Below are 26,737 nucleotides of genomic sequence, written 5' to 3'. Positions count from 1 at the left end.
TTCCACTGAGCATAAATTTTCATTAGAATCTGGGGTAGTGATTTATGTTCATTTGTTAAAAGTAAACTACTAAGCAAAGACTATAGCACAGGGCATACTCATCAATCTGTGTGCAGTCCTCTAAGCATCCCAGGGCACAGCACACAGTAAACTTGCCATGCTCTGTGCAATGCTCTGAGGATAACTGGGTACACTAAGAGCACAACAGCTGATTAAAGCAAAAAGATCAACACGAAAGTTTATGACAAAATTAGTCATGGCAATTTTGAGTTGAAGTTAAATAACAATGTTGAAATGCTATTCCTTTGCAGAACTAAAAATCCCAGAAAATTGAGTTTATCCTTGTCTTTCCATGCAAGAAGTTGTCAGTTTCTCTAAATAAACTTTCTTTTCTAGCTGAATCAAATTACTCAGTGCAGAAAGATGCTCATAATTTTATGCTGCATTTCGATGAATGTATTAAACACTGTTTTATTCAGCCCTTGCTTTTCACTTACAGCTTTTATTTCACTGAATGTCAGGATGAAGACAAAATTGTCCTTACTACATTTTTGTTCCATGAATAACAAAACAAAACCAACGCTGAATTTCCGTGTTATGGTTTCTTCCCAATCATAATATATAAGATACTACCATTGACTTTCTTTTAACCTTGGCTCTTTGAATTTTCATTTATTATGTGGGATTGCATTATGACATTAGTAAAGAACAATGTCATCTACACAGCTATAATGTCTTGGCTCTAGAATCCTTCACCTTTATCTTGGCATTTCTCTCCTGTAGGCATTGAACTCTGCTTTAGCGTAAATGTCATATAGCATTTCCTAAGAAACCAAACCTATCCTGTTCTACTACAGAGTAGCATATCTATTACCATAAAGAAAACTCTCCATGATGTTTTTAAATCATTTTTTAAGTATCTTATTTACTGCAGAAGTCCATCATGTTGACATTTTTATTAAATATTCTTCTTGCATTTTCAGACTTAGGAAAAATAAAACCTGGGTCATACCTGGGGTGACACACTGTTGTGCCTTATACTTCATCCTTACTGTATGGATTTTATATGCAGACTTGAAGGGGTCTTCAACTCACAGATTAAAAAATAATATGACATTGAGATTCTAAGATTTCTCCATATCCAGGGAAACTTAATATAGCTTTCCAATAATCTCACCCTATTCCATTCTCCATGGAGAAAAGAATTCAAGCATATCTCAGGCATCTGTATTTGATCTTGGTTTTTTGTTTTTTGTTTTTTGTTTTTTTTTTTTTTTTTTTGATTTTTCGAGACAGGGTTTCTCCGTAGCTTTTGGTTCCTGTCCTGGAACTAGCTCTTGTAGACCAGGCTGGCCTCAAACTCACAGAGATCCGCCTGCCTCTGCCTCCCGAGTGCTGGGATTAAAGGCGTGCGCCACCACCGCCCGGCTTTTTTTTTTTAATATTTATTTATTATGTATACAATATTCTGTCTGTGTGTATGCCCGCAGGCCAGAAGAGGGCACCAGACTCCATTACAGATGGTTGTGAGCCACCATATGGTTGCTGGGAATTGAACTCAGGACCTTTGGAAGAGCAGGCAATGCTCTTAACCTCTGAGCCGTATTTGATCTTGATATATGGAAAAAATATCCATTGTCATTATACAATCATAAGGTTAAATAACCCTGAAGGAAATACTTTTATTTGTGATTCTGCATCATGCATGATACTCTGTTGTCTCTTCATCATCTATCATAAGTAAAACTCATCAATCATAATCCATATGATAATATATGAATAGGTTTCACATATAGGAAATAATATACTGAACACTTTCAATGTCAAATAAGTAGCTTTATTACTGTACTAAAGAATTAATTTCTATTTTATTTATCACTCTAAATTATGATTTATTCCAGTGTTGCCTTATATAAATACTATACAACAAAGTGATGAGCATAGTTTTCAGTTTGCTTATTTGCTATTTGTGCAGGTGAATAACGTGCCGTGAATTTCTAATTCCATTACCTATTTTGTAAAAAAAATGAATAACACTGGATTTTTGTGTTTAAATAGCTGATATATGGTAATATATTTTAAACTAAGATGTGCTAAGAGCATGCAGATGGATAGTGTAGGTTCTTGTCCTACAATCTATTCTTAAATTAAATTATGAACAAGGAAACCATTAGGTAGGCATGTATATAGATATAGTTGACTCAGATTTAAGACAAAAAGAATCTTTAAAATTCTTGGATGATGAATTCTTGGTGGCACAGCACTTGCCTTTAGGCAACAAACCCTCAGATTGATTCTTACACAACAAAGGAGACAGATGACGATAAATTATACAATATTTTCACCTCAGTGGTTTATTAAGTCTTTCATGAGGCTGAAAGTTAGTACACTGTAGATTTCTAAGAAAATAAAATAAGCATACGTCTTATAAGTGGCTGCTGCAACGTTATCTGATCTTTCTTTGTATTTTCATTTAAAGCAGCCATAGTGTGGGTTGTTGTCTTTGATAGAGCTTTGGTTAGTCTGTCCATGTTGTCTCAGAATAATGTTCTTCTCACACTATTTATAACTCAATGTGCCTTTAGTTTTCCGTTAGTTTGTTCATTTGCTTGATTATTTTGCTTTAATTGAAGTACTCGTGGGACTGTACATACTTTCTTGTATTCCTCACTCCACTGAGTCTTCAAACTCTTGGGATTGTAAAAGCAGTATGACCAGGCCCTGGACCAAGGAGAGACAACCTATCTCACAGAACATCTGGGAGACCAGAGCTGCAGCCTAGAGGAGGTAACAACATAGTGTATTCCATACTTGAGAGTTGATGTTTGCTGCCTTCAGAGGATAGCTTCTGATTGTTTGTTTCAGAGTGCATCCTAATTCAGATGGGAGAGGCTATGGGTCTGCCATATCATGCCTGTAGTTTTAGTAGACCCAAGTTTGGGGAAGTAACTCTATCTTCAGTTATTAAAATAACAGATTGAATCAATACTTCTTGATCCAACCAAAGTTTCCGTGAAAGGTGTTTTATATCATTTTGAATGGATAACTTTGATGAGGGAGAATTAGCTCAGAATATGAATGATGTGCAGTTTCCAACATAAATATAAACATACAAAAAACAAGCATAAGGTTAGTTATCAATCATCCATTTATCAGTACTCAGTCCCTGGAAGGTTACCTACAAATGAGGACGGATACCTGACAATGTTGTAGGTTCTTTTTTCCTTTCAACTTTCTCAATTAAAATCCACCTTGGAAATGAATTGCAAAGGAGTTTGCCTCACTTGGTTATGGCAGAAATGAAAGAAAAACACATATGGAGCCTTGGTGTAGTGGGTGAGGAAAGCAAGAGTTGTGATTGCAAAACTTTCTCATGGTACATTGTACTTCATTAAAAAAAAATCCCCTGGTAATGCAATATTAGGAGATAGTGTAGAGTTTTTATAAGGGTTTAAATCAAAGTAATGTGTAAAACAGATATAAAGAGCTTAGAATTGATGTAATTAGAAATATACATCATATAATTGATGTAATTAGAAGTATAAAAGTGAACTTTATTCATATTAAGGACATATTTATGTACAATAGACAGCAGAGAATAACACAGGCTTGCTTACAGTTATTTACTTACGCCTTCTCTTGCCTGGTTGCTGATGAATATAGTCCCAAACATGTTGTGAATCATTTTCTTGATCAGGGTATGCACTGCTTATTAGGGAGAAAAGTGATATGATGTGAATTGTAGTTTATTAGTGATTTTTAGGTTAGGGCTTAATGACTGAGTTGAGGAATGAAGATGAAATTAAGCACTTTGAGTATCACGCCATCTGTGCTACTTTTAATATGGGTTGTCTGAGCCATCCCCCATTATCAAAATGTCTTTTTCTCCCTGGGATACATAGGAATACAGATTCATAGAAAATTCATATGTAAAATATAAATTACTAGAGTGAACACAAGACATGACAGTATGATCACAGAATCTTAGCTGCGGATCATAGAAAGAACAGATTGTAAGGATTGAGACCAAGAATAATATACATGACTCCTATCACATGAACAGGAGCAAAGTGTGCTCTAAGCAAACCTGCTTTCTCACGTGTATTGCACCATCTTGCAGAATAATTTGCTAGTGCACTTGTCATACACTTTAACTGCAGGAGAGCTGTCCTTTTCTTGTTATGAGAGCCATTATCACTACCCTGGACTGCTCCTGCATCCTGTGGGGAGTAATCATTTAAGCAGGAAATCTGCTGACACTTAGATGAAGCTGTATAATCTCTCTTTCTGTTGAAAGGTCCTTAGTTATACTTTGAAAAATTCCTTCTCAGACTGTGCATGCTTGCAAACTCCATAATCTCAGCATAATGTCAGCACTTCAAGACAGCCTTGGGTATAAAGCAAAATATTACCTCAGAAAACACAAACTTCTATATCATGTATTTTAGATCTTTCACCACTAAAAGATAAAGATTTATTAATATATATTTTGTACTGTACAACACTTTTTAAAATCGATTTTATCTCTTTTCTAAGCCATATTATTTTCAAATCTCTTTGAAACTATTATTTGCATTTGTTTTATTAAAAGATCTAGATGTAATATGAAGTTTTTGAAAATCTTCTATATGGTCCTTTGCTTTCTGGATTTTGTTTTGTCTCAATAGACATAGAAAACCACTTTCATTGACTTTCTCTTACCAATATACAATTTTAATTCTATAATTGTCTGGTCCCCATTGTTCCTGCAAAGTGACAAATAACTCATTTCTCTGGCCTATATCAAGAAAAAGGAAATTTGCCAAAATCCTTTGATTCTGTCCACTTCTGCCTTTCTATACTTGAATGATGAGGCTCTTCAAGTGCCTTGTTTGGTAACTTTCTGTTCTTTAAAACCTCACATTGCCAGTACTTGTCGACATAAGATGATTTATGCCTCATTAATTATTTCACATTTTACTCACAATGGCTTAAATAGTTTTATTTCAACTACGGTTCAACACAACAATACTAAAGACACATTGATTAATGATGGTGATAATAATACTAATAGCAAGGAAATATTATAACAGTAAAGTAAAAACACATACTATAATGCAAAAAAGAGATTAAAAATCAGGTATGTGGTACAAGTACGACGCTTGCAAGAGAGGAAAACAAGGTGTACTGCCAGAATAGGGTTAGTGGGTGTTTACCTGAAACACATCAGATTGCAACCCTGAGAAACAAATCCAGAGTAGTGAAATCACAGCACAATGCTATGCTAATGCAACATTGCATGCAGTGAGTGGACCTACAGTCTTGGTTTTCTTTTATTCAACACAAATTGTTAAAGAAAAAAAATGACTCTTTGATGAAATGTTTCATATTAAAATGTGGAGGTTGGCTGTCATTGACTCAGTAGTCTTCATATCCAAAAGGACACGACTTAGGGTGCCAGGATAGCCAAATGGTCTAAGGCACCAGTCTCAAGCTCATCTTCCAATAACCATGATAGTAGTGTCCTGACTACTTTTCAAAACTCCAGAAAAGAGAAATGTGTTGACTCACTAGAAATCATCAATCAGGTAAAAGCCTTTTACAGAGTTTCATTTTCATAAAGTGTTGAGAACAATTTTTGGAATCCATGTCAAGTACATGTAAGCTTTCTGCAAATATTGCAGATTTCACCATTGCCAGTAATACAAATATTATAAAACTTTAGTTTATTTTTTGGTCATAAAATGTTCCTGTTTTATTATCTGTTAATTATAAAATATTTGAATATCATTTCCATTTTTAATTTTTTTGACAATTCATTCTCAAGTAATTTCTAAATTATTTTCTCAATAAATTAAGCCAAAATAAACCATGGTTAATGATTTATTTCCATCACTACCTCCAGTATCAAACAGCAGAGGAAAAGATGACATCTTCAATCTCTTTAAATCACACCAATCTCAGAGACATCTGGTACACCCTGATTGGGATCCCAGGACTAGAAGATGCACACATTTGGCTCTCCATCCCCATCTGTTCAATGTACATAGTAGCTGTTATAGGCAATATATTCCTAATATTGCTGATCTCCACTGAGCGTAGTCTTCATGAACCCATGTACATTTTCCTTTCGATGTTGGCCCTGGCAGACGTCTTCCTGTCCACAGTAACTACTCCAAAGGTATTAGCAATCTTCTGGTTTCAGGCTGGAGGCATTTCTTTTGCTAGCTGTGTGTCCCAGATGTTTTTTCTTCACTTCATCTTTGCGACAGAGTCTGGTATATTGCTCTCCATGGCATTTGACCGTTATGTGGCTATCTGCTATCCACTAAGATACACCAACATCCTAACCTCATCTGTCATCAACAGAATGGGCATTGCATCTGTGACTAGAAGCTTCTTCATCTGCTTCCCCCTGATCTTCCTTGTTTATCGGCTCACTTACTGTGGGAGAAACATCATACGACACTCCTACTGTGAACACATGGGCATTGCCAGGTTGGCCTGTGACAGCATCAAGGTCAATATTTACTATGGGATGATTTTGGCTCTGTTATCCATAGGTGTAGATGTGCTGCTCATCATTGTCTCATATGTCTTTATCCTTCGTGCTGTGTTTAGAATTCCTTCTCGGGATGCCCGGCTCAAGGCTCTGGGTACATGTGGTTCCCATGTATGTGTAATTCTCTTGTTCTATACACCAGCTTTTTTCTCTTTCCTTGCTCACCGATTTGGTGGTCACAGTATACCACTGCATGTGCACATTCTCCTTGCTAACCTCTATGTGGTTGTACCACCCACAGTCAATCCCATCATTTATGGCGTGAAGACTAAGCAAATTCAAGAGAGAGTTATCCAGGTCTTTTCCGTAGGCACGACAGTTCATTAGCATAATCTAAGCAGCTCAGTCCAGTTCTTTATAATTTTCTCATGAACTATAGAACTCAAGAGTATCTGAAGCTACAGTGGAAATGTTAAATCAAGACATCATTAATGATGGTTATCATTGCAATTTTGAATCAAGATAAGGGAGAATTCTACTCAGCATATGTCTTGGTCAGAACAATACTAGAACAAGGACACATTATTTTATGTACTATTTTCATCTTTGTTACAATATACATATTCATAATAGTTAAAAATATTCAATTTGATGTTAACGCATAAAACAGGAATACAAACAATACAGCCTTTATTCATACACCAAACAAGTTGATCCAGAAACCTATATAATTTTGTCAATTCAGTCCATTTTTTAAAACTTGAAAATAAAGAGTGCTACACGTCCAAGACACTATTCCTGTGCAGTTAACACACTAGATCAATCATTTGGGTTCCAAGTCAAGCTTCATATTTAAGATGTCTGATTTTGGTCAAGAATACTTAAATTTCTTGTATTTGTGCACATACATCTTTAATTTTCACTGATTGATGGACAGAGAGATAGACAGACAGGAATGCCGTACAGAAGACTCCTAAACTAGTGCCAGGTATGATATTAAAATAATTTTTCTAATATGATAACTAGCAATTGAAAAAGTAAGAATCTGAGAATCTGAGAGATTTGATTTCTTTTTAATGCATTTTTTTCTCTCACCATACATAATCCTATAGCATGTAAATGTTAAGTAGCTTTACTGTATATATAATAATGAATACCAGAGAAATTTTTTAAAAATAATCTTTTATTTTCCATACCAATCCCATTCTCCTTCACTACTATCCTCCCACTTCCCCTACCTTATACCATTCTACCTTCAACCCACTTCTCAGAGATGGTAAGTCCTCCCGTGTGGAGTCAACAAAGTGTGTCACATCAACTGAAGGAAGGACCAGTCCCTCCCTCCTGTATCTAGGCTAGGTAAGGTATCCCTCTAAAGGGAATGGGCTCCACAAAGTCAGTTCATTCACTAGGAATAAATCTTCAACCCCCTACTAGTTGCCCCATAAACTGCCTAAGCCATACAACTGTCACTCACATTCAGAAGACCTAATTAGGTCCTGTGCAGGTCCCAGCTGCTGTCTAGTCAATGAACTCCCACTGTCTCATGTTTGTGAGTTTCTCCATCATGGTCTTGATCCCTTTGCTCATATTATTGCTCCTCCTTTGCTTTAACTGGTCTCACGAAGTGTGGGTAGAGGCTGCTCATTTGTTTCCAGCTGCCCAGACCCGAAATAATCACGCAATAACTATATTATTTGCAATACTGTTTTGCCAAATACCTTAAGCATATTACTATCTAGCTCTTACATCTTAAATTAACCCATTTCTATTATTTTGTATTTTAACAAGAGACTCATGGCCTACCAGCAAGATTCTGGTTAGTGGCTTATGTCTTTCTCCCCTGGTAGCTACAAGGCGTTTCATTGACTCTGCCTAATTTCTTCCAGCATTCAGTTTAGTTTTCCCACCTAGCTCTATTCTGTCCTATCATAGGGCAAAGCCGAATTTTCATTTATTAACCAATAAAAGCAACACCTACACAAAAGGACTTCCCACACCACAGGCCCAGTGCTTAGCTGTGGGTCTCTGCATCTGCTTCCATCATTTATTGGATAAAATTCTATGATGACAGTTAAGGTAGTCATCCATCTGACAATTACAGGGGAAGGCCAGTGTAGGGCCAGAGAGCGATCTTAACCACATTAACACATGTATTAACTACAACAGTTGAAATAGAACAAAGTCCCTAATTTTCTCTGTGAATAAATGTGAAGACAGCAGCTCTCCCTCTTGGCCACTGTTTGAAGGCACTGCAAACTGCAGACTTTTCATACAGCAATAATTACAATTAGTAGCAAAAATGACAGATATTTACCAGAGAGAAAGTATGATGGGATATTAGATAATATTTAGAAATGATGGGCAATTGAATACAGAGAGGCTCTCCATAGTCACTTGTACAAATACATTAGCCCATATGTTCATGTTTGACATTGAAAGTGAACATGAACTAAAAATATAAACGTTCATGATAAATTTGTTAAAATATAATTACATTGTACCATAGCAGGATAAAACTGTTATAATATTAATTATTATCTAAGTGTGCACAAGGAAATAATTTTTTTCAGAAAAACAAGAGACTATAGATAAATACTGTATATAGGAGTGCATATATCTTTCTGAAATAATGTATTTATTTTATTTGCATAAAATGAGGAAGAATAAATACAATTTCACTGCTAATTTAGAAATTTTAAGGAAACATTTTAGTGAAAAGTAAATTTAATACTTTAAGCTCTATGGATTCTCTCCTTTACCTAATAGATACCTAGTGTTAACATCCCACTATCCCACCTGGCTTTAGATACTCCTGCTGTGTTCCTTCACATTGTAGACTCTTATATACACTAGTTGTCATATGCTCTCATTCTTCTCAAATATCTAATCACCTAATATTTCATTCAAGACTTTATTTGCTGACTTTTTGTATATCAAAATTATGTTTTAATTATTTACTTGGAGTTGCTCCTCACTAAAAAGGTGACAATTGAGGATTGTTGATTTTTGTGAAAAACAGACAAAGAATGCCCCCTGTGGAATGTATTTATTGTCAGGTTGTTGTCAATGATGAAAAAAGAAAATACAAACATCACTACAAGATTCTTAATTCTTATTCACCAACTTTTTTTCAAAGTTCTAAATTTGTGCATCCACAATACTATCCCAAGTGTCTGGATGAAGGCATTTCTGGATTTTGCCTTTTAGAGGATGGAAATAAAGTTTGGAGTGGATAAGCTTTAGAAACACAAATATCACCCAACAGTATCGTGGCTGATGATCTACGAGGACAAATTCCTGTTCAGAGAAGAAGAAAAAGAAAGGAATCTACACTACATTGTGCTGCTTTTTTAGACACCAAATCCTTGAATGTGTGTGCGAAAATTACCAGGGACTAAAATACCTACCACTTCAGAGTTATAAGGAGAAAAATGACCAACTCTACATGACCTTAATAAGTAATTTTTCCCAACAGGATTGAAGTATAAGTCACAAGAAACATAATAGCTTGCAGAAACAACAGAGGTAAGATTTTTAAAAAGTTCACAGATGTGAGAAATACTTAGGATATAGTCATTGATCAATTGTTCTCTGGTTATTCAAGATGAATATTAAAAGAAGCATATTTTAGATGAACTTGTTTCTGGATCTCTCTGTGAGAATACCCACAATATGTCTTGCTAGTGATGAAAGGATTTATGTGTTAATCCCTGAAGACTACATCTGAATGATACTTTTCCTATGAACATAATCCACCACAAAGTATTTTTTTTTCCATTTTTTGTTTGTTTGACTTTTGGGTTTTGGTTGATTGGTTGTGTATTTAGCTTAATTAAGGATCCAGAGCTCATCAGACCATTGTAATTTTCCTAGATACTTCAATTCTACTGGAGTTTATGCATCTTGGGAATGGCAATGCTATATAACATGTGTCTGGGTGAGTTCATATACCTAAATCCAGGAGGAACAACCTATCTCACATGGCATCAGAGAGCACAGAGTTTCCAAGTTAAAAACAAAGGTAAAAACATCTAGAATCTCATATTAGAGAGCTGAAGACTATTACTTTTAGACAGGGTCCCCTGTATGTCAAGTTTCAAGTTAACTACACTCCTGATTTCTAGGAAAAGAAATGCCATTTTTTCAGCCATGCCTGTTCATGTTATGGCATTTCTTCAAGAAAGTTCATTTATTTGCACCAGGACAAGGAATGGGAGCATGGCTCACCCTCATGAAATGGTAGTAGAGATAGTGGTGGCAGAACACCAGCCCAGACTCTGTTCATTCAATGAAGTGCAGGTTTCATTGAAATATGATTATGTTTTTGTAACCCACACTATCTTTTTTTTTGGTTGTTTTTTTGGGGGGGGGAGAAAGTTTACCCAACTTGCAATAATAAGTTCTTTCTAAGTGGGACAATATAGAGCGAAGAGTGGAAGTCTTCCATTTCAACTATAGACAATCACCATCTGGGTTTGCTGTAAATAAAGAGAGCTACATGATTCTACTTCATAAGTCTTTGTTTGATTTTGTTTATTACCTTCAGTTTTACAATATAATATTTCAGATTCTTTTGAAATTTAAAGGGAATTTTTTTTCGCTTCATCAAAAACAAAAGCAAAAGGCACAAAAGAAGTCCTGGTGAAAAGAGTAAGCCTGATTCTCCAGATAGGCAAAGCTGAATTTCTAAGAGACTATCATTATGATTTTTACCTATTGTGTTGATTAGGATACCTTTTATTCACGTGTTTGTGGCACATTGTACATGTCGTATTTAAAAGTAGAATGTACTTTAAAATATGACAAAAAATGAAAGCAACTAGTGTGGAAGTGTAATTAGCAATAATGAACATAGGAGGAGAAACATTTTAAGTGCAATTTCTTTAAAAATACAAGATCATGGGTGGAAGACCGATGTGCCCAGCAGTGGGAGGTGGGTTAGAGGTTTAAAATGAGCTGCTTGTGATTATCTATGACCTTTCCTCTCAACGTTACAGAAGGCTGTAACATTGAGTAAGCAAAGCAGTAACCCAGGGAGAAGGAGAGGTGATGTAAATTACCATAGAAGCATAGGGATGCTGGATAGTACTCAGATCAGCATGAAATGACTGGCAGTGAAGAGAGCCTGAGGGAAGGACTCTGAGAATCATGCTATCTCTGCTAATTGCATTAGCATCCAATTTTAGTAACAGTGTCAAAGACACTCTCCAAAATCAATTCATTCCTGCACTCCCAGTAGTTTCATGGTAGAATTTTCACATTCATTTAAAAGCAGGATTCCCAATACATCTGAGGGGAAGGTACTTGAGTGAGTTAAGAGCTGAAGCTCTAAGTAAGGAGGCCTGACTATAAATGAGAATAATCACATTGGGAGGAGTGAAAATAGAGTCCCTTACCTAACCAGTATCAAGTTTATAGGGTAAAATATTTCCTTGACCAAAGGTACACTTTTGTGTTTGACATCTGGGCATTCCTGCCATCTTGGACAATCAGAGAATCGCTGACCCATCTGCACATATATCACCGTTCTACATATAGATAATGATATTCTTCCTGTGGAGTAGCCTCTCTCTCTGCTGAATTGTCCCTTGATCCTGGATTATGTGGTTACATACCAATGTACTATTTAAGAAAAATGGAACAAAACTATATTTTGTCATCTCATGGATCCCTCATTTCTAACAAATAGTGGTTTTCCTAGGCAAAATTTTTCTCACTGAGGTCTCTTTCAGAAGCATTGGGTATTTCAGCTTTTATTTATATGAAATTAGGAAAGTAAATCAATCAAGTTAGAATCGATTATCCTGAGTGAGATACATCCAACTACAAAAGACAAACATTGTATGTTTTCTCTTATATGTAGATATTAGCTTTTAAAATCTTTAGATATGTGTGTTTCAAATGAATGATGAAGATGTTAGATGATAAATAAGGAACCATGGATTAGGAGGGAATCTTCCAAGGAAGGAAAACATCATTTTTATAAAGAGGAAACTACAAATTTACTCAGGAGAACTTGTCTTTTTCTACTTCCCATGTAGATTAGATCTGTGAATGTCTCTTAGGATCCTCATTGTTGTCTAAGTTCTCTGGGATTGTGATTTGTGGACAGGATTTCTTTGCTTTATGTTTAAAAACCACTTATGAGTGAGTACACCTGATAATTGTCTTTCTGGGTCTGGGTTACCTCATTCAAAATGATGTTTTCTAGATCCATCCATTTGGCTGCAACATTCAAGATGTCATTATGTTTTTCTGTGGTGTAGTACTCCATTGTATAAATGTACCACATTTTCCTTATCCATTCTTCAGTCAAGAGGCATTTAGGTTGTTTCCAGGTTCTGGCTATGACAAACAATGCTGCTATGAACGTAGTTGAGCATATGTCCTTGTGACACGATTGAGCATTCTTTGGATATATACTCAAAAGTGGTATTGCTGGGTGTTGAGGAAAGTTGTTTCCTAATTTTCTGAGAAATCACCACACTGACATCCAAGCGAGCTATACCAGCTTACATTCCCACCAGCAATGCAGAAGTGTTCCCTTTACCCCACAACCTCTCCAGCATAAGCTGTCATTAGTGTTTTTGATCTTGGCCATTCTTTCAGCTGTAAGATGGAATCTCAGAGTTGTTTTGATTTGCATTTCTCTGATGACTAAGTATGTTGAACATTTCCTTAAGTGTCTTTCAGCCATTTTAGATTCCTCTGTTGAGAGTTCTCTGTTTAGGTCTCTACTCCATTTTTTTTTATTGGATTATTTGTTCTTTTGATGGCCAATTTCTTGAGTTCTTTGTATATTTTGGAGATCAGACCTCTGTCTGATGTGAGGTTAGTAAAGATTTTTTTCCCATCTTGTAGGCTGTCATTTTGTCTTGTTGACTATATCCTTTGCTTTACAGAGGTTTTTAGTTTCAGGAGGTCCCATTTATTAATTGTTTTTCTCAGTGTCCTTCCTGCTTGGGTTATATTTTGGAAGTGGTCTCCTGGGACAATGTGTTAAAGTGTGCTCTTTATAGTGCAGAAATGCTTGACCCCATTAACCCTTGAAAGTTTTATAAACACTACCATGGTTTAATAGTTTCCCTTCATTCTTATTTTCAATATAATAATTTAAGTGATAAAACTAATAATGATTGATTATGACAGCAATTATGGTAATAGTAATGTATTAGCAAAAATAAGAGCAGGAACACTACAAGATAGAACTGTAGGTATATATTAGGAGGGCACCATCAACAGTAATGGGATCAGGAAAGTCAGAAGTGGATACAGTTAAGAGAGGGTTCTCTTTCCAGGGTACCATGGAGACTTAAAACAGCCTTCTTAATTCATCTACCTTATTTTTTAGAAACAAATTATTTTTATTATTTCTCAATAAAAATGTACTTTTTTAATTTCTGAAATTCTTACTTTACTTCTTATATTTGTCAATGGTATTACTATTTTTAAGATGGTTTATGTCAAGATAATTTATAGCCTTACTTTTTCACATATTTCTTTTTTGTTTTTATTGTACTATACATTGTTATGCACTCCCCTCTTTTCCTCCCCTTTCCTTTTCTATGCTCTCCCAAAGCCCCATGCTCCCAATTTACTCAGGAGATCTTGTCTTTTTCTCCTTCCTATTTAGATTCATGTATGTCTCTCTTAGGGTTCTCTTTGTTTTCTTGGTTCTTTGGGATTGTGGATTGTAGGCTGGTTGTTTTTTTTTTTTTTTTTTTTTTTGCTTTATGTCTAAAGTCCTTTAAGAAAGAGTATGAATTATATCTGTCTTTCTGGGTCTGGGTTACCTTACTCAATATGTTTTTCTCTAGGTCCATCCATTTGTCTGCAAATTTCAAGATGTCATTATTTTCTTTTGCTGTGTAGTACTCCATTGTGTAAATATACCACATTTCCTTTATCCATTCTTTGGTTGATGGACATTTAGGTTATTTCCAGGTCTGGATATATGAACAATGCTGCTATGAACATGGTTGTGCACATGTCCTTGTGGTGTGAATGAATATTATAGACTTTCCTATATGATTGATTTACCTAACATAAAAATCCATTATTTTATGTGACTACATAGACTCAGTTTTCTGACCTGTAGTATTGGTGATGTCATGTTTATTATTCTGCTTAGCTTTAGTCTATCTAGAAATTCCTCTTAGGAAAAAGGAATAAATGTCAGTCACTGTATCAATGCTGACTGATACCTTTTTTCTCAAAGGAAAAAGTGACATGCTGAAACATACTTGTGACACCATAGAATTCAATATTTATTGATGAAGAACAAAATTTAGTTTAGGAATTGTATCAGCACGTGATTGGGATGGCAAGGAACAAGAAAAAGGCATTATTTCCATTAGAAAACATTCAGTTTATGTGAAAGGCATGGGGATACATGTCTTTAATTCCAGCACTCAGAAAAAAAGAAACATGTAAATCTACACAGCAAGTGTCAGGCCTGACAGATATAGATAGTGTGACCTGATTCAATGAGGAAAAAAAAAAAAGAGGATTCTACTGGACTGAGCTCCCAAAGTCCAGATGAAGAGCAGAAGGAAGGAGAACATGAACAAGGAAGTCAGGACTGTGAGGGGTGTGTCCACCCATGGAGATGGTGGGACTGAATTAGTAGGAGCTCACCAAGGCCAGCTGGACAGGGACTTAACGAGCATGTGATCAAACCAATCTCTTTGAATGTGGCTGACAATGAGGGCTGACTGAGAAACCAATGATAATAGCACTGGATTTTGATTCTACTGCATGAACTGGCTTTTTGGGAGCCTAGTATATTGGATGTACACCTTCCTAGACCTGGATGGAGGGGGAGGGCCTTGGACTTCCCACAGGGCAGGACACCCTGACTTCTCTTAGGACTGGAGAGGGAGGGGGAGACAGAGGGGGGAAGTAGGAGGGAAATGGGAGAAGGGGAGGGGGCGGAAATTTTTAATAAATAAAAAAGAGATTTCTGTGAAATGTTAAAACATAATAAACTCATAAAATATTTTAAAATAATAATTTAATTAATTAACATAGAAAACTAAACAAACAGAAAAACCTTGATCTTCCAGACCTACTCTGAAACTTTAAGTTTACAATTAGTTATCAAATTTGATACTCATTTCTTAAAGCTCTGTCTCGATGTGTGCAGTGATGTATACTCTTGATAGAAGCCTGTTACTTATCTCTCATACTTTCCAGGTTTAACCTTTCATTTGTAATCCATTTTTCACAACAAACACATAACATAAAAACATGGCCATTACCCTTGATAAAGATTATATATTTACAGTTCTGTTTGAATGCAGAAATGAATATATCCCACCATTGCTATCCTGGCCTGATTAGAAATGTGCATGTTTATATTCATATATTTAAGTTCTTCCATGGGGAAAGATATTTCAAATACAATTTATATATAATAGTTGATTATTACTTTAGCATAAGATGATCTTAGTTAGGTCAATAATTCCTTTCATTTTTGTGACTTAATTATTTTGTCACATTGTTGTCTTTGAGATAAGTTCTTCCTTTCACTGTTTTTATGTTTGATCAAAAATGGAAATAAAGGAGAAATATTAAAATTTAAAAACAATGTAGAAGATGTAATGGGTAAAAAAAATCAGTGTGGGTGGAGGACTGGGGGAGAAACATGGCACTTAGACAATAAGGAGACAGGGTATATTGAGTTAGTTCTGAAGAAATGGTCATGCTGCATAGTGCTGTTCATGCTGCATGGTGCTGTTTATGCTGCATGGTGCTGCATAGGGCAACATGGTGCTGCTCATGCTGCTTAATGCTATTCATGTTGCATGGTGCTGTTCATACTCCATAGTACTAGTCATGCTGCATAGTGCTGCATGGTTTTGCTCATGCTGCATAGTGCTGCTCAAGCTGAAACAAGCATGGACCGTGGTGATGGAAAACAGGGACATTTCCATTTGACACTTAGTAAATGCCAGACTGTGAAAATCAATTATTTCATACATTTCTATTACTTTCTAAAAATGCATTGCTAGAATAAGGAAAAACAAAATCACTTTATGGAAGTGTTTGCATTAGTTACAGGCCTGATGGTTAACACAGAGCTCAGTAGTGTTGTGCTTCTAGTAAGGCAATAAGGACTAACCTGAACCTGCAATTCTAGAACTCCAGTAAAGAGCATTTTGATTACGAGTCAAGAAACGAACAACTGAACAATACCAGCTATGATATGCAAAAGCTTTCACGCTTGTATGGATTTGTATGTTTGATCTTAAACATAAAAGTTTCTAAACCTGACTTAATTTAAATTTTGGTTCTATTCATTTTAAGCATCACTTTTGTCAAGCCCTTACAGTTTCTATTTTCCTGTTAATGAGCAATATTTGGCTAGCAATCACTGATTCATGTGTGTCAACCAATTTTTACTGTAGTAACTTTTGCACAGTGATATTTCATGGTAATCTAATAAAAATAAACATATTTTTTTGTAATTTCTATTTTTCTTCAATTCCAAGCTCCAGTATCTGAGGACAGAGAAGAGATGGCAATGTCTTCAAATCACACCAACCTCAGAGACATCTGGTACACCCTGATTGGGATCCCCGGACTAGAAGATGCGCACATATGGCTCTCCATCCCCATCTGCTCAATGTACATAGTGGCCATTGCAGGCAATACCCTATTAATATTCCTGATCTTCACCGATCATAGTCTTCATGAACCCATGTACATTTTCCTCTCAATGTTGGCCCTGGCTGATATCATTCTATCTACAGTGACCACACCAAAGGTTCTTGCCATCTTCTGGTTCCAAGCTGGAGGCATTTCTTTTGCCAGCTGTGTGTCTCAGATGTTTTTCCTCCACTTTATGTTTGTGACAGAGTCTGCCATACTGCTGTCTATGGCATTTGATCGTTATGTGGCCATCTGCTTTCCATTAAGATACACCATCATTCTAACCCCATCAGTCATAGGCAGAATGGGCATCGCATCTGTAGCTAGAAGCTTCCTAATCTGTTTCCCCTTGGTCTTTCTAGTCTATCGGCTCACCTATTGTGGCAGAAACATCATTCATCACTCATACTGTGAACACATGGGTATTGCCAGGTTGGCGTGTGACAATATCAAAGTCAATATTTACTATGGAATGACTGTACCCTTGTTTTCTATAGGTCTAGACATTATGCTTGTCATCATCTCTTACACCCTTATACTCCGTTCAGTGTTTAGAATTCCTTCTCGAGATGCACGACTCAAGGCTCTGGGTACATGTGGCTCCCACGTCTGTGTTATCCTTCTGTTCTATACGCCTTCTCTCTTCACCTTTTTTGCTCATCGTTTTGGGGGTCATAGCATACCCCGTCACATGCACATTCTCTTTGCTAACCTCTAAGTGGTGGTACCTCCTACCCTCAACCCCATGATTTACGGAGTAAAGACAAAACAAATTCAAGAGAAGGTGTTTTCTTTCAGTAAGGCATGTTTTTGATATAAGCAGAGAAGTACGATCTTAATGATTTTTCTTAGAAAGTAAATAACTAAAGCGCATCTGAAGTTGCTCCTAAAGTCTTATGTCATGGCAGCATTAAAAGTGACAAAGACAGTTATGTTGAAGTAGGGTAGACAGTGTTGAATTTTCATTGATTATTTGTCTCTTGATTAGAGCAAAACTGGTCTGAAGACAGCTGAATTTCTGTTCCATATCCATATCACTTAAAATATCCCCAGAAGAACTAAGAATAGGGCCCATACTCACAAATCAAGCAATTGGAATACAAAGTCTATTATCAACCTGTCAGATATACACCCTCTACTTTTGTATAATTGGGAAATATAATAATACAATATTTCACAGAATGTTTAAGTACCATATTAGCAGTGTGGCTTAATCACTGAGTTTTATACTCTGACTTCAAGACTAGGGTTTTAGATGCTCGGTTTCGATCATGACTATTACTCTTCATGGGATCGTGAATATCTTAGCTTCAAAAGTACCAAGCATGAAATAAAACTAATCTATGTTTAATTCTCTTACCATTTGAAAAACTAGTCAGTATCTCATGAATACTAAAGTTTCCAGACAGAATGAAACCTTTGTTTCTCTTCCTTTCTCAGGCAATCATAGAACCTGTAACATTGAATATATGAGAATAAGAACAGGAGTTTCCAATAGAGAGAATACAACCTTATTAATGTATGTGTTAATTAACCTATTGACATTAATCAAAATTATTTCCTTCTTCAAATGAAAAAACAAAACTCCAGTTTCCCTCATGGCCATTATGTCAGAGTGGACTACAGAATTCACACCATTGTGCATATTTTGTTAACAACAGTGGTTACAAGTTTTCCTCAGAAAGTAAATGCGATAATAGGACATCAGAGCACATAACAAACTTAGGTCAATAAATAGAGAGTGATCTCAAATATTTACCCCAACACACATGTAACTCTTTGGTGTGGATGCTCACAGCACTGAAAGAGAGGATCAACTAAAGAAATATCATGAATACTCTGGGTCTGTGTTCTAAGATATTTCTTAAAACAGTAATATATTGGATTGACACAGGAGTTGCTCCTAAGCAATTCTATGGAAATGAAGTGTCAATTTTTTTTACAGAGAAATGAGGTAATGTAAAATGATACATATTATAGAATCTCAAGTACAAGAATGCACCAAATTAAGCACATATAGATCCATATAAATTGTATTTTCACAAAATTAAAGGAAAATAAATTAAATGTCACTTATATTGTAGAAATGTTTAAGGAAAGATTTTAGCTAAGATAAATTTAAAACTTAATACTTTACCAATTTTCTCTTTTATAAGAAAGATATATTACACTAGTATTGCATTATTTCATGGTCATGTATATGTATATGGTCAAAACATATACATGTTTTCCTTCATATAGTATAAGTTAAATACAATTTTGTAATATATACTCTTTATTAAATATCCAATTACCCAATAAGTTATGGATAATTCAGATTTCCTTACTTTCATTGTATCTTGAAAGTGTGTTTAACTTTTTGGTTATAGTTTTTTATTACTTACAGGAGTCTTTTAAGACTTCCATTTTGTTCCAGACAGTGGTGGCGCATGCCTCTAATCCCAGCACTCGGGAGGTAGAGGCTGGTTGATCTCTGTGAGTTCAAATTTAGCCTGATCTAGAAGAGCTAGTTCCAGGATGGACTCCAAAGCTACAGAGAAACCCTGTCTTAAAAAAAAAAACAAGAAAAAGATAGAAACAAAGAAAGAAAGGATGGAAGGAAGGAAGAAAAGAAGGAAGGAAGGGGAAAAAGGGAGAAAGACTTCCATTTTGCAGAAGAATGAAAAGAGAAGGGTATGGTGATGGCTGTTTGCCAATATCTATCACCAGGTAACTGATAGTCATGGAGGAGGAAACTATACACATAGCTATAGAATTATTAAATCACAATGTATATTTTTCAGAATTCAGGAGATATACTTTCAAAACATTTCCTTAACTCTACAAATCAAATGCTGTGTGCCTACTGAAGTGTGTCAATAAAGCTAATATCTATTAAGAATTCCTTGGGGTTGATAAAAACTAGAGAGAATAAAAGTTCTATAGTCATCTCTATCACTGCTGAGAATTTAAAAATACCTAAACATTGAGGATATAAGAATGGAGGAAACAGGCTGTTCCAAAAGAGGAATCTGTGCATTACTCCAGTTCTCAGGATGCTAATTCTTGTATGTCTGTGAGCAAATGGCAAGAGGGCCAGGACACCAAGTCCCCACCATATGAGAAGAAAAAATTCCAGAGTTCAACATGACCTGAATAACTTAGTTTTTCTCAGCCAAACTGAAACATTTTATAATCCACAGGGAATGAAATAAAGTTTATAGAAAAAGTGAGTCTCTAATAGAGTAATTTAATTAGTTATTCTCTGGTTATACATAATAAACCTTAAAAGACATAAATGAAGTCTTTTAAGGGCCAGTTCTACTTGGTGTTTTTTTATTTTTTATTTTATTTTATTTTTTGGAGTGGGGTGGCTTGTTTACTTCATTGTTTTTTATTTTTTATTTTCTTTGGTTTTTTAAAGACAGGATTTCTCTGTTTAACATTCTGGCTGTCCTAGAACTAACTCTGATAGGTCAGGCTGGCCTTGAGCTCACAGAGATCTGCCTGCTTCTGCCTCATAAGTGCTGGGATTAAAGGCATGCACCACCATCACCTGGCTCAAATGTAGTTGTTTTAATCTCAACATCAGAATAAAAATAAAAAATCTAAGGAGTAAAGTAAACAGTACAAGTTGGCAACATTTCAGTGTTTAAGACTGAATTCAGCACTCTGTAATCTGGGCTGAGAAGAATCCAAAGGGTACCCTCTACACCATTATCATCATCATCATCATCATCATCATCATCAATGCCCCAGTAATGCTTAAGCATACATAGGCAGACCATTTATTGTGGTTGTTCCTAGCAAGGGCAGTCCTAGACGCTTGTGTTATTGTTATACCCAAGGTTCCACAGTCTTCCTTTATGCTGTCTACCCAGTGTTCCTTGGGCCTTCCGCTCCATCTTATCCCGTACATTTCTCCAAGGAGTGCTATCTTTGGGGATCTGCTGTCATTCATTCTCATAACATGGCCAAAGTATCTCAAGCACCATTGCCATACCCAGTAGTTTACGTCCTTCTATAGATGGAGATGTTTCTTAATGTCATCGTTGTATGGTCTACCCTTCGTGTGACACTTAGAATCATCCAGAGATGTGCCATCTCAAACACATTCAGCCTTTTATCTTAGGAGCATTTCATTTTCCATGTTTTGGAGTTGTAAAGAAGGGAGCTCAAGACAGGTATCTCCTGTACTTGTAATTCTGTTGTCATGTTTCTTGTGTCTTTCTTAGAGCATGGAATGCAGCCTTCATTATCCCTATCCACCTTTTGATGTCTGAGATGTCTGATTTCCTCCTTTGAACTGAGGTCTCCTCCCAGATAGACAAAGTTGACCATTTGCTCAAGGTTCTGATTCTTTATTACAATGGTAACACCCTTGTGCACCCTTCCCATGTGTTGTATCTCAGTCTTGTCAATGTTTGTTTTAATGTCAAGGTTTCACTGACTTCCACCACTCTATTTACCATGGTTTCAGCTCATTTGGACTTTCAATAGTGAAGTTGGCGAAACACAAGTTATTGATTTGAATACCACCTACATCATCATCCCTCAGAGCTGTTGCTATTATTAATTCCAAAAATATATTAAAGAATAGTGGTGAGAGGACACATCCCTGCAACACTATATGATTGTCTTAAACGGATCATTTAGTTCTGCACAGACTTTGACTGATGCAAAGATATATTTATAGGCATTTTCCAGTATTCTTATAATTTTCTCTGGGTACCTGTAGAATCTCATCGTTTCCCAAAGTCCTTTCCTCCAAAAGCTATGTCTTATATTCAGCCCCTCTACACATAGTTGTAATAAAGCTACTACTGAACACATTCTGTACTCACTGATAAGTCCTGGGGTATCACTGGAGAGCTGTGTCAGGGGCTCTATTCAGCCCTTCCTCAAGAACGGCTTCCAGGGCCCAACGATGAAGAATTTGACATTCCTAAGCTATGCATTAAAAGTAGAGAAAGCTAAGTTAGTAGATACTGTAATAATTTGATTCCTACCAACAAAACAAATGTGACTTAAGTAAGAATGAACTCATTAAATTAGAGTTGCTCAGAACTCCCACTGAGCCTAAATTTTCATTAGAATCTGGGGTATGATTTATGTTCATTTATTAGAGGTAAACAACAAAACAAAGTCTATAGCACAGGGCATACTCATCATGCTGTGTGCAGTACTCTGAGCATCCCAGGACACAGGACACAGTAAACTCACCATTTCCTGTGCAGTGCTTTGAGCATTCCAGGGCACAGCATGCAGTAAACTCATAATGTTGTGTGCAGTGTTCTGATCTTTCCTGGGCACAGCACACAGTGAACTCGCCATGCTCTGTGCAGTGTTCCTAGCCTTCCTGGACACAGCACACAGTGAACTTGCCAAGAACTGTGCTGTTCTCTGCATTCCTGGGCACAGCACGCAGTAAAATCCCCATGCTCTATATAGTGCTCTGAGCATTCCAGGAAACAGAACACAGTAAATTGGTTATGCTCTGTGCAGTGCTATGAGGATTACTGGGCACTTAGAGCACAAGAGCACATTCAAACGAAAGGATCAATACCTAAATTTATGACAAAATTAGTCATTGCGATTATGAGCTAAAGTTAAATCATAATGTTGAAATGTTAATCTTTGCAGAATTAGGTTTCCCTGAAAATTGAGTTTATCCTTGTCCATGCATGCAAGAAGTATGAGTTGTCAGGTTCCTTAAATAATCTCTCTTTTCAAGCTAAATCAATTTTCTCAGTGTATTAAGATGCTCATAATTTTATGCTGCCTTTCTATAAATATATTAAGGGCTATATATTCAGTCTTTGGATTTTCTCTTAAAGCTTTCATTTCACTGAATGTGAGGATGAAGACAAAATACTTCTGACTACATTTTTGTTCCATGAATCACGAAACAAAATCAACACTGAATTTCTGTGTTATGGTTTCTGCCCAATCATAATATATAAGATACTGCCATTGACTTTCTTTTAACCTTTGATCTTTGAATTTGTATTTATTATGTGGGGTTGCATTAAGGTATTAGGAAAGAACTATGTCATCTTTGCAGCTGTTATGTCTTGGCTCTAGAATTCTTCACCTTTATCTTGGCATTTGTCTCCTATAGGCATTGGATTCTGCTTTAGTGAAAATGTCATATAGCATTTCCTAAGAAATCAAACCTACACTGTTCTACTACAGAGTAGCATATCTATTACCATAAAGAAAACTATCTATGAAATTTAAATCATGTTTTTTAGTATCTTGTTTACTTCAGAAATCCATCATGCTGACGTTTTTATTAAATATTCTTCTTCTTGGATTTTCAGATTTAGGTAAAATCATTGTGAGAACCTAGGTCATACCTGGGGTGACACACTGTTGTGCTTTATACTTCATTCTTACTGCGTGCAACTTAAATGCAACAAAAGGGGGTATTCAACTCACAGATTTAAAAACAAAGACATCGAGATTCTAATATTTCTCCATACCTAAGTCAACTATATAGCTTTCCAAAATCTCACTCTATCTCATTCTCCATGGAGAAAAAAATTCAAGCACATTTCAGGCATCTGTATTTGATCTTGGTATATGGAAAAAATATCCATTGGCATTATACAATCATAAGGTTAAATAACCCTGAAGGATATACTTTTATTCGTGATTCTGCATCATGCATGATATTCTGATATCTGTTCATCATCTATCATAAGTAAAATTCAACAATCATAATTCATATAATAATGTATGAATAAGTTTCAAATAGAGGAAATAATATACTGAACACTTTCAAATGTCAAATAAGTGGCTTAATTGCTATACTAAAGAACTAATTTCTATTTTATTCATCACTCTAAATTATGACAGATTCCAGTGTTGCCTTGTACAAATACTATTCAACAAAGTGATGAGCATAGTTTTCAGTCTGCTTACTTGCTATATGTTCAGGTAAATTATGTGCCATGAATTTCTAATACCATTACCTATTTTGTATAAAAATATAACACTGGTTATTTTATGAGTTTAAATAACCGATATATGGGAATATATTTTAAACTAAGATGTGCTAAGAGCATTCATATGGATAGTGTATGTTCTTTTCCTACATATCTGTTCCTAAACTAAATTATGAACAGGAAAACCATTAGGTAGGCATGTATATAGAAATAGTTGACTCAGATTTAATAGAAGAAAGAATCTTCAAAATTCCTGGATGATGAATATTTGTGTGCTTGGTGGCAGAGCACTTGCCTTTAGGCAACAAACCCTCAGATTGACTCTTACACAACAAAGGAAGCAGATGACGATAAATTATACAATATTTTCATCTCAGTGGTTTATTAAGTCTTTCATGAGGCTGAAAGTTAGTATGCTGTAGATTTCTAACACAATAAAATGAGCACATTCTCACAAAAAAAATCACAGATTTTATAAGTGGCTGCTGCAACGTTATCTGATCTTTCTTTGTATTTTCATTTAAAGCAGCCATAGTGTGGGTTGTTGCCTTTGATAGAGCTTTGGTTAGTCTGTCCATGTTGTCTCAGAATAATGTTCTTCTCACATTATTTGTAACTCAATGTGCCTTTAGTTTTCCGTTAGTTTGTTCATTTGCTTGATTATTTTGCTTTAATTAAAGTACTCGTGGGACTGTACATACTTTCTTGTATTCCTCACTCCACTGAGTCTTCAAACTCTTGGGATTGTAAAAGCTGTATGACCAGGCCCTGGACCAAGGAGAGACAACCTATCTCACAGTACATCTGGGAGAGCAGAGCTGCAGCCTAGAGGAGGTAACAACATAGTGTATTCCATACTTGAGAGTTGATGTTTGCTGCCTTCAGAGGATAGCTTCTGATTGTTTGTTTCAGACAGAGTGCATCCTAATTCAGATGGGAGAGGCTATGGGTCTGCCATATCATGCCTGCTGTTTTAGTTGACCGAAGGTTGGGAGGGAAGTCTATCTTCAGTTAGTGAAATAACATGAGCTATCAATAGTTGTAGTTGAACATATTGAAACAATACTCTTTGATCCAACCAAAGTTTCCTCGAAAGTGTTTTATATCATTCTAAATGGATAACATTAATGAGGGAGAATTAGCTCAGAATATGAATGATGTGCAGTTTCCAATATGAAGATAAACATACAAAAAATCAAGCATAAGGTTACCTATCAATCATCCATTTATCAGTACTCAGTCCCTGGAAGGTTACCTACAAATGAGGACGGATACCTGACAATGTTGTAGGTTCTTTTTTCCTTTCAACTTTCTCATTTGGAATCCACCTTAGAAATGAAGCACAACAGGAGTTTCCCTCACTTTGTTTTGGCAGAAATGAAAGAAAAACACATAAGGAGCCTTGATGTAGTGGGTGAGGAAAGCAAGAGCTGTGATTGCAAGAATTTCTCGTGGTACATTGTACTTCATTAAAAAATCCCCTGGTAATGCAATATTTAGAGATAGTGTAGAGTTTTCATAAGAGTTTAAATCAAAGTAATAAGTAAAACAGAAATGAAGATCTTAGAATTGATGTAATTAAAAATATACATCATATAATTGATGTAATTAGAAGAATAAAAGTGAACTTTGTTCATATTTAAGTAATAAATTCATGTACAATAGACAACAGAGAATAACAGAGTCTTGCTAACAGTTATTTACTTATGCCTTCTCTTGCCTGGTTGCTGATGAACTTAGTCCCAAATTTGTTGTGAAACATTTTCTTGATCAGGCTAAGCACTAATTATTACAGAGAAAATGATATGATGTGAATGTTAGTTTATTAGTGATTTTTAGGGTGCAGTGACTGAGATGAGGAACGAAGCCGAAATTAAGCACTGTATCACTCCATCTCTGCTTCTTTAATAACCAAGGTTGTCTGGGCCATTCTCTATGATTAAAATGTCTTTTTCCCCCTTGAGATACATATGAATACAGATTCATAGAAATTTAATACTTCAAATGTAAATTACTAGGGTAAAGACAAGCCATGACAGTATGACCACAGAATCTTAGCTGTGGATCATAGAAAGAACAGATTATAAGGATTGAGACCAAGAATAATATATCTGACTTTTATCATGTGAACAGGAACAAAGTGTGCTCTAGGCAAACCTGCTTTCTCACGTGTATTGCACCATCTCGCAGAGTCGTTTGCTAGTCCACCTGCCATAAACTTTAAATGTAGGAAGGTGTGCTTTTCCTGGGATGAGAGCCATTATCACTATACTGGACTGTTCCTGCATCCTGAAGGGTGCAATCATTCAAGCAGGTAATCTGCTGACACTTAGATGAAGCTGTACAATCTCTCCTTCTGTTAAAAGGTCCTTAGTTATACTTTTAAAAATTCCTTCTCAGACTGTGCATGCTTGCAAACTCCATAATCTCAGCATTTGAAAAGCCACTTCACGGTAGTCTTGGGTCTAAATCAAGACATTACCATAGAAAACACAAACTTCTGTATTATGTATTCTAGATCTTTTACTACTAATACATAAAAATTTATTAATATATATTTTATACTGTACGACACTTTTTAAAATCTATTTTATCTCTTTTAGAAGCCATATTATTTTCAAACCTTTTTGAATCTAACATTTGCTTTTGTTTTATTAAAAGATCTAGATGT

General features: G+C 35.7%; 2 protein-coding genes across 2 annotated transcripts; both read left to right on the top strand.

Annotated features, from left to right (window-relative positions):
• The first annotated feature begins 5,905 nt into the window (after positions 1-5,905).
• LOC121457404 (olfactory receptor 52Z1-like) lies at positions 5,906-6,868 on the top strand. The gene has a single exon (XM_041666074.1). It carries the CDS (start codon positions 5,906-5,908, stop codon positions 6,866-6,868), a length of 963 nt encoding a protein of 320 aa, XP_041522008.1.
• Positions 6,869-17,003: 10,135 nt separating this feature from the next.
• Positions 17,004-17,855, top strand: LOC121457869 (olfactory receptor 52Z1-like). Its single transcript, XM_041666920.1, has one exon. It carries the CDS (start codon positions 17,004-17,006, stop codon positions 17,853-17,855), a length of 852 nt encoding a protein of 283 aa, XP_041522854.1.
• Positions 17,856-26,737: the final 8,882 nt, after the last annotated feature.

This window comes from Microtus oregoni, unplaced genomic scaffold, assembly GCF_018167655.1.
Source record: "Microtus oregoni isolate MIOR12 unplaced genomic scaffold, Mior012 000016F_ref0000370, whole genome shotgun sequence".
NCBI lineage: Eukaryota > Metazoa > Chordata > Mammalia > Rodentia > Cricetidae > Microtus > Microtus oregoni.
The sequence above is the reverse complement of the archived record's forward strand: the minus strand, read 5'-3'. Positions and strand labels throughout refer to the sequence as shown.